The sequence below is a fragment of the Acanthochromis polyacanthus genome, chromosome 4 (genome assembly GCF_021347895.1).
Source record: "Acanthochromis polyacanthus isolate Apoly-LR-REF ecotype Palm Island chromosome 4, KAUST_Apoly_ChrSc, whole genome shotgun sequence".
NCBI classification, from domain to species: domain Eukaryota; kingdom Metazoa; phylum Chordata; class Actinopteri; family Pomacentridae; genus Acanthochromis; species Acanthochromis polyacanthus.
Window position 1 is genome coordinate 44,585,273 of NC_067116.1, and position 13,134 is coordinate 44,598,406.

General features: G+C 39.3%; 1 protein-coding gene across 1 annotated transcript in view; it reads right to left on the reverse strand.

Annotated features, from left to right (window-relative positions):
• Window positions 1-6,503: 6,503 nt before the first annotated feature.
• Window positions 6,504-13,134, reverse strand: part of sin3b (SIN3 transcription regulator family member B) — a 31,597-nt gene continuing 24,966 nt past the window's right edge. Inside the window, exons 16-19 of the mRNA XM_022208977.2 lie at window positions 11,846-11,938; window positions 10,688-10,782; window positions 9,071-9,269; window positions 6,504-7,750 (exon numbers count right to left, since the gene is read on the reverse strand). Of these exons, the coding sequence (XP_022064669.2) occupies window positions 7,514-7,750; window positions 9,071-9,269; window positions 10,688-10,782; window positions 11,846-11,938 (624 nt within the window). The 3' untranslated portion in view covers window positions 6,504-7,513. The remainder of the gene's footprint in view (window positions 7,751-9,070; window positions 9,270-10,687; window positions 10,783-11,845; window positions 11,939-13,134) is intronic.

Genomic DNA, 13,134 nt, shown 5'->3' on the forward strand with positions numbered 1-13,134 from the left:
CTCATAAAGACATTTGAGATTTATGCTGCTGTTATTTGTTTAGTCCAGATTAAATGACAGAAATCCACGACTGTAATTTTATTTCAGGACTCGGTTATTAAATGTCAAAACAATCCATGTGACTCGAAGAACTTTAAGATTAAACTCTCCACACGGATCCAAAATAAGTTGGACTTCTACATGAGAGCTTTAATTATTCTTCATCTACTTCCTGAAAAGTTTGCTCAATAAAAAAGACAAAAACTAATATTTTCAGCTGTGCTAATTTTTTTTAAGTAACACACCATACTATGACGTTTTTACAGTGAAGGTTCTACTATGGAACCAGTTTGACATGTTCAGGTGTTCTTTGTGTGAAAACTCAGAGATTTCAGGGATCAGAAGGTGGTTTCAACTTTCTCTGTTAACTTTCTGCTTCAGCTTTAAACTGAATGTCCTTCACTAAGCCAGCCCTCTGGACTTCCAGTAAGCTGTGTTCCTATTGGCTGTCCAGGTGGCTGCTTGGTGTCATCAGGAACACCTGAGCAGCTCAGTGTCTTCCTGCTTTATGTCTGCAGTCAAACGTTTCCTCTGCTTCTCTTCACTGAACCGGGTTTGGCTCCGTTGCTTTAGTTTGTTCTTTAGGCGTTGGCTTGCAGCTTCCAGCAGTAAAATCCTCTTTAATGTGTTTCTTGGTGTGTTTTAGGGCTTTGTACTGGATAGTTGTCTTGGTAAATGTGGTTCTTTAGCCACAGTTAGCACATGGTGCTAATGTGTGCAGTGATTAGTGGATTTGGTGCAGCTGAGTTGTGTCTTTATCTTGGCTGTAGTGAGTCTTTAGAGGTTTTTGGTTGTTTGTGAACCAACGTTGGTTGTCCAGAAGGTAAGAGTTCCTGTCCTGATTCTCTGCTTAAAGAGCTTCTCTGGTAGGCTGCAGGAGACTTTCGTGTTTGGGTTATGCTAGTTTGGTTTTTGTACGGTTTCATTTGGACGACTATCTTGAGGCCCCTCCATGTGGTTTAGTGAGGTTTTCTGGAACAGTTCTACAAAGCAACCTGCAGCAGAAGAGACTTTGAGAGTTTTTAGGAAGTTCTGGAGACCAGACTTTAGAGCAGCACAAACATTTGTCAGCAGTTTGAGCAGGAGAAGGTGAGCTTCAGAGTAGAAATGAGAAGGAAACCTTGTTGACCCGTGTGGTGAGGTCCTGTACCAAGAGTTTGAGCAGGTTGTGAAGAGTCTGTAGTTCTTTGGTCTGAAAGCACCAGAAGAGTCGACTCATTAAAGGAGAAAACAGGAGATATTGTTGGTTCTTCTGTTGCTCTGCAGTTTCCTTAGACTGAATATCAAGTTTCTATTTTAAATGATTTACTGTGTGAGCCCAAGAAGACTTCAATAAACTCCCTCCATCCCCTGAACACATTTTATTACCATGTTTAATCTTTTTTTAAATGTTTTTGAGTTTTAATCAGTTTTTTCTATTTGCTTGTGTAGTTTTGTCATCTGTGTGAAAGGTTCTAAACAAATAAAGTTGAATTGATAAACTGAATAAGTGACTAACTCATGATTGTGACAACAGAAGTATTTTTATTGTGATTTAAGGGTTTGTTTCATTTTTAAGGTTGGGGTTAAAATCTTGACAGAAAAAAGATTAAAGAAATAAATTACATTTAAAAAGTAATTAAAGGAAAATCATTTCATACAACAAGACTTTTAAAAAGAAAATTAAACATTAAATACGACTAAATTATTTTAAACGGACAAAATATTTAATAAGATAATTAAACAGAAGATACAAAACATGTAATTATGAAATTAAACATTTTTAGACAACATTAAAGAGAATTTTTAGATAATTAAACATTTAAAAACTACAATTTAACAAGAATATTAAACATTTAAAAAATAAAACATTTAATTAGATTATTAAACCTTCAAAAAGACAAAACATTTAATTAAAAAATTAAATGTTTAATTAGAAAATTAAATCTTAAAGACAAAACTTTAAATAGGAATTAAATAGAAAAAGAAAATTAAAAGGTGTTAAAACATTTAAAAAGGAAAAACCTTAGATTTAATCTAAAAATTAAACATTGGGAAAGAAAAGGAAATTTTTCAAACAAGCCGATAAAACATTTAAAAAACAACAAACATTAAAAAGACAAAACATTTAGAAATCAAATCAGTCATTAGAAAAGAATAAAAGGTGAGAAAAGAACAAAACTAAAGACAAAACATTTGAAAAGACACCAGTTAGACTTTAGAAGATCAAATTAAACAGAAGAGACGATAAAACGATGAAAAAGAGCAAAAACAGATAAAGGTCTTAAAGCGTTTTCTAGTCTGAAATGAAAACATCAAGTTGTTTCTTCAAACATTTCCTCTTTCTGTGTTCTTGGTTTGACTGTGGACAGATTTACTAAGAGCTCATTTCAGAAAACTGCTTTCCAGATAAAGTCTACTAGTAGTTGAAGGCATCGATCAAACTAATGTTACCTTCTGATCTCCACAAACTTTACTGTTCAGTGAAGAGAATCAAAGTTTGTTGAGGATTTCTGAAGAACCCACAGGTGAAGGTCTGAGAAGAACTCAGATGGATGGTCTAAATGTGAAATCAAGACTCATGGTCACAAGTTTTAAGGCTTCTGTTAACCACAAAGTTCAAACTAACACAGAAGTACTGAGGAACTTTTAAAACTTCAGTCCTCAGACTGTCTGAAGGTTCAAACTAACACAGAACTACTCAGGAACTTAGAAGATATCAGTCCTTGGACTGTTTGAAAGTTAAATCTAACAGAGATCTACTGTGGGACTTAGAACATTTCATCCCTCAGACTGTGTGAAAGCTCAGGTCCTGAGGACTGGGGAGGTGTGGAGGCTTTGGAAAGTCTTGGAACTGAGGGTTCAACCCTCCAGCACAAAGGCTGAAGTCCAACCTCCTGAGAAAAACGGTCGAGATGAGACACATTTTCTTTGTCCATTAATCTGTTGATTGTTTTCTCCACTAATTCATTTCTTGTTTTGGTTTATAAAATGTCAAACCCAAATATATTCAGTTTACTGTCATAAAAACCAAAAAGATTTACATTCATGATGCAGGAATCAGACAGTTTTTCACTTTTTATCTTCGTTTAGTCACAAAGATCGTTGATAATGTGTGAATTGTTGCAGCTTGTGAGCCGTAGAAGGTTTTAATGTTTGGGGCCGAGTGTCAGAAAACATTTAGAAACCAACATCAACAAAATAACAAAGATTTAAACATCATTAAAGGGAAATCCAACTTTTGCATGACAATGTCTAATTAAAGGACATTTATTTCCAACATAAATGTGTGATATTCATCCTCTGGAGCTTCTCTTCTCATCGTCTTCCACCTGGACTGGTTTGGTCGGGAGCATGAGCAACAAACATGAAAAACTGCACTTTAACATCAATGAATGACACTGAAGTTTAATCTGTACATAAATGAGACTGAGTCTGGATGTGCTGCTCTGTCATTAACTCCTAAGTTTAGGGAAAGTTCAAACTAAAGAGGACAGTTCAGATCAGACTTGACAATGAGCTGATTCTGAACAAACATCTCAGACTTTCTGAGCTTCAGCACCTCTAGAAGATATTTGAACAACAAGCAACTCCAGAGATCCAGAAGTTGGAGAGAGTTAGCTTTAGCTGAGCCACAGAACATGTGGGACGCTAACCAGGCAAACATTTAGACTTTTCTCTGTGAATTCTGAGAAATAATTTCCTATTTAATGACAGAGCTACACATCTGAACTCAGTCTCATTAAAACAGACTCTAATTCAGTGTCATCCATCCAGATTAAAGTGCACTTACCCAAAATGTTTGTTGATGAGCTCCAACTAAACCTGTCCAGGTAGAAGGCCACTTTGACAAACAGGAAGTGGAAGATTCCAAGCAGATTTATAGAAGGGGGAACCGGACTGTCCTAAGTGTGGTCCAGTATAGAGGGGGGGTGTTTGTGGGTTTTTAAGGCTGATAATGATTATTAGTGAGACATCTGGAGGAGATATTCATTTGCAGTAAATGAAAGTATTTAAAATCTTGGAGTTAAACTTAGAAGAACACAAACTCTAACAGAAAACTTTGTTGATACGTTTTTGTTTTGCTTACAGATGTTAAGTTAAAGGAGTTTTATTGGTGACGTAGAACCAATCAAATCACTGCAGAAGACAGAGCGACCACAGCTAGATAAAGGTTCAGAGCCAAAGTAGCGCCATTTTTAAATTGATTTGAAAAGAACCAGCTACGGACAGTTACGTACTGAGAAACGGCCACAGTCTTCTTACCTCAAAGGTCCAAAGCTGCTCCTCCTCTCCTCCGGCATCAGGAAACGTCTTCAAAGCTTCTTCAAATCCAAACCAAATACCATCAAAAAAAAAATCAAACTAACGTCATTGGTGCATTCAGGTGCAGTCGGACAACGAAGTTGCATTCAGGAACGTCGGAAAATGGAGTTTCAGTTAAGTAAATTTCCAACGAAAATTTTTTGGGGGGGGCACACGGGGTGGCCAATCAGATCACAGGGTACCACTACCATTGCCTGCCCCCCCCGTGCCCCCACAGAAGATCCACCACTGCTGAGAACATGTGGGACTTTCATTTATTTACTAAAAATGGGCACAATATGGCACCTTTAAAGTTTTCTAAAGGTCTTCAGTGAAGCTCTGTGAAAACAGACGTTACTGTGTGTAGTAAACAGTATTTTCTGTTTGCTGCTCTGCACTATTAGCTCACTTTTGTTGGTTGTCGTGTCTTCCTTTTCGTCGTCGATGCCTGCACAGCATTTTGCAGAACTTGCTTATTCACCCGCTCTTAACTCCAAGTAGATGTAGTCGACTCGTCCAAAAGCGCTGGCAGTGTTTGGGGATTTGATGTCATTTTTCTTTCTCAGTTCCCGGTGGGCAGACTGACTGACTCAGTTACATTCAGCGTGCCAACCAGGAGAAATGAATCATCCCGAAAAGCCTGAAAATCTCACTTCTTGGCAGAGAAGAAGCACCCAGAAAATCAAAGGAGAACACACTTAACTTTGTCATGAATCATTGTCCAACAAGCGCTCATAATCCAACGACAACCTTTTCCCGTTTTCCTTTCTAACCCTGAAGTTAAAACAGTTTGACTACAGCATCTGTTTCAAAGCTCTTCTGGGGTTTTCAGTTGTATGAAAAACTCTAATTTTCATTTGGGATGAAAACTCCTCAAATACACCAACAACTGCATTGTTCTGACGATGACCAGAAGCGCCCGATTTCACTAAACACAATTTGTACAGTTAGTTTCCAGCACAACAGACCGGCAATAAATCCTCCTTTCATGGAGCTCATCAAAAGTAGTTCAACAGTTACTTTCATTGTGGATTAATCTGCTGATGATTAGTGTATCTGTCCAATAAAATGATTAGAAATTGTGTTTCCCAGAACTCAAGGTGGCCAAAGATATTCTGCGATAATCCCCACGTAAGCCCACACTGGAAAAGCATATTTAACGTTATCAAACCAGCAACAGATTGTCTGTTCATCTGCCGTCGTTTCAGCTCTGGTTCAGCTTGTGTTGACTGTTTCAGAGATTTACAGGAACTTTGCAGGCTCTTATTAACCCTCCTGTTGTCCTCATTTACAGGCATCAAAAAAATATTGTTTCCTTGTCTGAAAAAAATCCAAAAATTCAGAAAAAAAAGAATAAAAATCTCCAAATTTCTGAGAATTTGCAAAACTTTCAGGAGGAAAATTCCGATAATTTCTTGAGTTTTATTTTTTTAAAAATCCCCCAAATTTGGCAAGAAATTAAAATAAAAAAAATAAAAAGGTAAATATTTTCTAAAAAAAAAAATAGTGAAAATCTTCCAAAAAATCCTAAAAATATCTCAAGTGATTACATATGTATCCGTAAAACTTCTAACATTGTCTTCAAGAACATTCAGGAAAAATTCTGCAAAAACAAAATTCCCCAAAATTTCTGAAAATGTGCAAAACCTTCAGGATGGAAATTCCAATAATTCCTTTAAAGTTTCTCTTAAAAGTATTATTTTTCAACAATCCCTCAAATTTGGCAAGAAAAGTCTTGTAAATGTTTTCAAAAAATGAGTAAAAATCCACCAAAAAATCCTAAAAATATCTAAAGTGATTCCATATATATCCTAATATTTTCTTTAAGAACATTCACACACAAAAAACAACCAAAATCCAGAGAAATTCACTGGATTTTGGTTGATTTTTCGTGAATATTCTTAAACATTTTTGACATTTCTTTTTTCCAACATAAAATGTTCAAATATTTCCCGAAAATGTGGACATCAGAAGTTTCACTGTGAAAATTTTTTTTTTTTTCCCCCACATTTTCAAACTTTAAAACGGGTCATTTTTGACCCGCAGGACGACACGAGGGTTAAACTTGCACACACTCTTATGTTTTGTTCTCAACAAACTGAAAGAACGAGGTCAACAAGTTCGCCTTCTGTGTGTCTAAAAAGTCTCTCCGGCCGACAAACCAGCTGCCAGTCAACATCTAAGAAGGTCACAACTAGGTTGTTTATTTTATGATAACTGATACAGGATAAATGTTATACATTCTATTTTAACACTGATATTTTGCTTTTTATTTTCAATGTCAGTATGCAAAAAAAAAAGGACGATGCAAAGTAAACATTTGGTGAAATCATGAATATGATACATAATTTGACTGCTTCATCAATATTAAACCAATTCATTTTTAAGGACTCCTTTTTGCCCCGGTGATAACTTGTTTAGCTACAGCACAAAAAAAAAAAAGGAAAAAATACAAAAAAACAAACACAAACATCGAGAGTTGGCTGACAGCAAACACTGTAAAGAACCACATGATCTTCAGATGTATCAATCAACTGGTGTAGATGCATATATAAAAATACAGGCTCCCTGCTGTATATATGCACATACAGTAAGAATGCAGTTACTATAGTTGAAGAGCCGGTACTGGGCCTACAAACAGACAAAATGAAGAGAGCAGGATACACATACATACACACGTTTACCGTTATCTCTCCATAGAAACACGCAGAAACCAACCAAGCAACCAACAAGCAGAAGGCTCTCTGGCTTTAGAAGCTAAAATCTACACTTGACTTAAAAAAAAATAAAGAAAAGAAAACAGACATTCACATTTCTGAAACAAACTCCGTGATCTTGTGACTCGTCGCCCGATCAACCGTCTCTGTCCGTCAGTCCGACCGACTTTAGTGCCACCAGAGAAGCTAGAATGAAGAAGATGCTGAGGATGATGAGCTCCGTTTGTGCCGTCGTGTCCGACTCGTCCCGTCGATCAGGACCGAGTTCGCTCTCATTGATTACTTCGCCGTCTGCTGGTCCTCGTCTCCACATCATCGCTCACTCACTGACTCACTGCCAGTTTCTTCATCCACGAGTGAAAGTGAATGAGTGAGCATGTTGTGGAGGAAGGCAGAAAGCGGGACTGCAGCCGTTTGTGTCTGTGTTTAGTGTGCGGATGTCCTGTAAGTCCATGCATTTACCTGTGTGTCCTCTACGGTGAGGACGGGGCTTTGCTACTGCTGTAATGAACCTGGTATCTGTTGACCGTCTGCCCCTTCACCTCCGTCGACAGGCAGGTCGTCTTGCAGGGGATGAGGTCCTCCTCCTCCTCGCCCATCAGCCAGTTCTGCACCGAGCGCTCGGCCGAGGATGTGACGTGATTGGCCAGCCAGCCCTGGTGCCACTTGTCGAAGCGTTCGTGCTGGCTCGCTGCCACTCTGTGCTGCGACTGTGGAGGAAGAGGAGAAGCTGTCAGAGCCTCGTCTGTGAGCCACCAAACAGGATTTAACAAGCAGGGTTGGACTGTCACGCCGTCACTCAGATTCACCACAACGCTGACACAACACCACATCATCATTTAGGCCCCATCCACACGAAGACAAACCGACGTCTAAACGCATAAGTTTCTTGCCGAATCTGCGTATCATCCACACGAAGACGGCGTTTTGGGGGTCTGTAAACGATCATTTTTGAAACCAGGTTCCAGAGTGGAAAGATTTTGAAACGCCGTATACGCAGCTCTGTGTTTACCGGCTCTCTGCTACTTTTCAGATACTCTTGTGTCATAGTTTTGTATCTTCATTGACACGCATGCGCCACACGCGGCAACGAAGCTTGTAACCCTACTATCCCTGTTGCAGCAAAATCTCCTTCTTCTCAATCACCACCGAGTTGAACAAACAATTATCGAGGACACATTACGGCACTTTATTTACTTCCCGGCTTGGTTTCTGTTTACAGCTTTTGCCGCAAGTGCGCATGCCCACTAGCCTAGCCGCGCTAGACCCATGTTCTGAAGGCATAAGGGTCTAGGAACGCTCGACAGGGAGGGAGGCGGGCTAAAAGGTTGTCTTTCAAATCACTCTGCAGCAACTGGGTAGGTATACAACCAATCAACGCAACGAATAGGCTGACGTAGTTCCGAGAGCACCGGCGGATTGTGGCTAAGTCCCATTAGCTTCCCAACCAGCGGAGCCAACTGGTATATTAAGGATTTGCCATATCCCGTCGGCATAAGTCCAAATACGTCTTTCTTCTCAATGAAACACTTCAGTGCCGTCCTTTGTTTATCTTTCAAGTTGAATTTTAGCTTCAAATCTTTAAGGGCTGTGGCCAAAGCCGAGTCCAAAGATAACTGTTTATTGTGCGCCGGTTGTTTCTGTCAGAATTGTCGCGCCTCTGTCATCACTTAGTTACGCCCGCCTTCTGACTCTACACTTCATGGTGATTGGTCCGGCCAGTTTTAGGAGAATCCAGCCTGGAGCCTTATGGAGGGTAACTAGACCCACCCTGGCAGAGAATTAAATTCGTTGCCGTGGGTTGTCTAGCGCGGCTAGGCTACATGCCCACTGTTTTTTCTTCTGTTTGCGCGTGTTTCCGTCAAATCGTTACAGCGCCCCTAGAGGTCTGATGTGTTTTACAGCGTTTCCATGCGTATCGAGTGCATTCATGTAAACGCACACATTTTCTGAGACGCCTTCGTCTTTATGGCGATCGTTTTTGAAACTGTTAAGTCTTCGTGTGGATGGCGCCTTAAACGCAGGCCCACCTTCCTGGCCTTGACCAGCGCTCCCCGGCGGTACATGTAGTCCTCGGAGTTCATCACAAACACCATCTTGTGGGTGTTGAGTTTAAATCGGCAGTCCAGACTCCCGGCGTTCTCCACGCCCAGCTGACGGTGCCACTCCCTCCTGCAGCGCATCGCCTCCACCTGACGCACCTGCCAGCGACGGAAACGCCGCAGGTTCCTGCCAGACGAGACACATTTATTAGAGCAGGAAATCAGCACAGCGTTCACCTGAATGACAGAATGATGAGTTAGTTAAAGACTGAGACCACAGTGGATCGGTAATGACTCCGGTACATGCAGGAGCAAACTTTTCCAGCGCCTTCATCGCATTCCAGACGTTTAACGGGATTGCTGCTGCTTGAAATGCGCGTGAACAACCGACTAAACTTAAAACACGAGCCTCTGCTACAGCGACAGGCTGCCAGAACTCTGATTAAATCAGAACCAAAACATTCCTGAGACAGATTTTTTTGTGGCTCAAACCTTCTGTTGTGCAAACTGCAGCAGATGTTTTGTCCTGAAAGTGTACATTTAAGCTGCAGTGTGTTATTTAATGCCAACGGGGCACAAATATTACAAGACTTACAATATAAACATTTAGATTTCCTCCCCTGAACGAGAAAGTATATATTTATGTGTGCTTCTGTCTATCCATCTCAAACAATCAGCACGTTTTCATCTCGAGCTGCAACTTCCAGCTGTTTTATTTTATCTCTTGATTGTTTTCTCAATCTGTTCTTTGGTTTATAAAATCTCAGAAAATGGTGAAAAATGTCCATCGGTGTGTCCAAAAGCCATAAACGTCGTCCTCAAACATCCTTTGGGCTGTTAATTTAAATATATTTAGTTTAATGTGATAGAGAAGAGAAGAACCCAGAAAAAAAGTCAGGTTTAAGAAAGAGAAATCTGTTTTTTTCAGTAGCTGATAACTGATTAGTTTTTGTAGCTCTGGGATCATATTTAGTTGAGACTGTCAGACAGATGCTGATTCAGCTTCATGGTGATCATCTAAAGTAATTATGCAAATACACACGTGGTAAAAATGTGAACAGGAAAAGAAGTCCTTCCCGAGACAGAAATAAAGCAACCCGTCAGCACTACGTTTATTTAAACTGCAGCATCTCATGGGATTAAAATAATGCATTTTCAAGAAAACTTAACGCTGACTGTGTGCAGAAATTTAAATTTGCTTTTGTTGTCCTCAAAGTATAACGAATTCCACAATGAAATGTTTAAAGACATAATAACATAGGAAGCAGGCAAAGGTCCCTGTGACATTTTTAAGTCTGTGAAAGTCCAAAATTTGCCCTCATGTGGCGACTACTGTGCACGTTCCGCATTACTGTGCATGCACGGATATATAGATATGAGCCGCTGTGCATTTATGGAACTTCTAAGCAGACAAGAAAGCAGCATAAAAGCAACAATTACACGTCTGCAAACAGTATAATCAGGGTTTTAAAAGACCTCTACTCAGTACCCGGAGTCAAGTTTATCTGGATGGAATATTTACAGAGGGAACAGGTGGTTGAAAGACTCTACAGCATATATACAGTCTGAAATAGAGAAATGTGGAGAAATGTTTAAGGGTCGTACCTGGGCAGGAACACGGGTTTGAAGAAGTAGCCTTCTGCCTGAGAGCACAGACTGGACTCTGTTCCTACAAACTGCTCCATGTAGCTCGACAGGCACTGAAGCAGGAGAGAGAACAAGTTTAATCACCGCTTAACCCTCCTGTTGTCTTCATTTACAGACACCAAATAATACTGCTCCCTTGTCTGAAAAAAAATCCAAATATTCTGCCAAAAAAAAAAAAAATCCCCAAATTTGGGGGGGGGGGGGGGGGGGGGGGGGGGAAGCAAAATCTTCAGGAAGAAAATTCCAAAAATTCCTTAGAAGATTCCCTTAAAATTTTTCATTTAAAAAATATACTCAAAATTTGCAAGAAATAAAAAAGAAAATATTTTCTAAAAAAATGAATGAAAATCTCAAAAAAACCCTAAAATATCTAAAGTGATTACATATGCATCAGGAAAACTTCTAACATTGTCTTCAAGAACATTCAGGGAAAATTATGCAAAAAATCTCCCCAAATTTCTGAAAATTTGCAAAAACTTCAGGAAGAAAATTCCAATAATTCCTTTAAAGTTTCCCTTAAAAGTTGTATTTTAAAAAAATCCTGAAAATTTGGCAAGAAATTTCTTGAAAATATTTTCAAAAAATGAGTAAAAATCTTTCAAAAAAAATCCTAAAAATATCTAAAGTGATTTCATATATATCAGTAAAACTTCTATTTTCTTTAAGAACATTCACACAAAAAAAATCAACCAAAATCCAAAGAAATTCACTGGATTTTACTTTATTTTTTTCTGAATGTTCTTAAACAAACATTTATTTTTTGAACATTTCTTTTTTGTGCCAAAAAATTGTTCAAAAATTTCCCCAAAATCTTGAAAATGTGCAAGTTTTCACTGTGAAAATATGTATTTTTTGCACATTTTCAAACTTTAAAACAGGTTAATTTGACCGAGGGTTAACTTCAGACTGAGGTTTCTCAGGTTAAAGTTCTTTATTTGCCTCCCATTGGAGAAATTTATCTCGGGTTTTAAGGGTTACTGCTGCACAAACAATAAAACATTCAGGGCATAAAAACAACAAGACGAGCACAATGTACAAAAAGTAAAACTCGTTCAATAGTCAATGTGCAAAGAGGAATATTAGTTTGTGTTTGTGTGTTTGGAAGCGTGCATTTACCTGAACATCCAGCGGATCATCAGCCTGAGCCTCCTCAGTGTCCAGCAGCTCGATGGTCATCGTGACGTGACCCTTATTTTGGAGAAACATCACCTGACGACAGAGAATGCAGACAAACAGAAGAAGACCACATGAATTAGACTACAGCTAGATAAAAGCAGGTACGTGTTCTTAAAGGTGCTACAGTGAAAAATAAACTCCAGACTAATTTTTTTTACTCTTAAAGTAATGAAACATTTAGCAACACCACGTAAAGCAGAAGTCAAACTCATTTTAGTTCAGAGGTCACATGGAGCCCAGTTTGATCTCAAATGACCAGTAAAACCAGAGCATAATGACCAGTAAAACCACAGCATAATGACCAGTAAAACCACAGCATAATGACCAGTAAAACCACAGCATAATGACCAGTAAAACCAGAGCACGATGACCAGTAAAACCAGAGCATAATGACCAGTAAAACCAGAGCATAATGACCAGTAAAACCAGAGCATAATGACCAATAAAACCAGAGCATAATGACCAGTAAAACCAGAGCATAATGACCAGTAAAACCAGAGCATAATGACCAGTAAAACCACAGCATAATGACCAGTAAAACCAGAGCATGATGACCAGTAAAACCAGAGCATGATGACCAGTAAAACCAGAGCATGATGACCAGTAAAACCACAGCATAATGACCAGTAAAACCACAGCACGATGACCAGTAAAACCAGAGCACGATGACCAGTAAAACCAGAGCATGATGACCAGTAAAACCACAGCATGATGACCAGCAAAAACCAGAGCATAATGACCAGTAAAACCAGAGCACGATGACCAGTAAAACCAGAGCATGATGACCAGTAAAACCAGAGCATAATGACCAGTAAAACCACAGCATGATGACCAGCAAAAACCAGAGCATAATGACCAGTAAAACCAGAGCACGACGACCAGTAAAACCAGAGCACGATGACCAGTAAAACCAGAGCACGACGACCAGTAAAACCAGAGCATAATGACCAGTAAAACCACAGCACAATGACCAGTAAAACCAGAGCACGATGACCAGTAAAACCAGAGCATGATGACCAGTAAAACCACAGCATGATGACCAGCAAAAACCAGAGCATAATGACCAGTAAAACCAGAGCACGATGACCAGTAAAACCAGAGCACGATGACCAGTAAAACCAGAGCATGATGACCAGTAAAACCACAGCATAATGACCAATAAAACCAGAGCATAATGACCAGTAAAACCAGAGCACGACGACCAGTAAAACCAGAGCACGATGACCAGT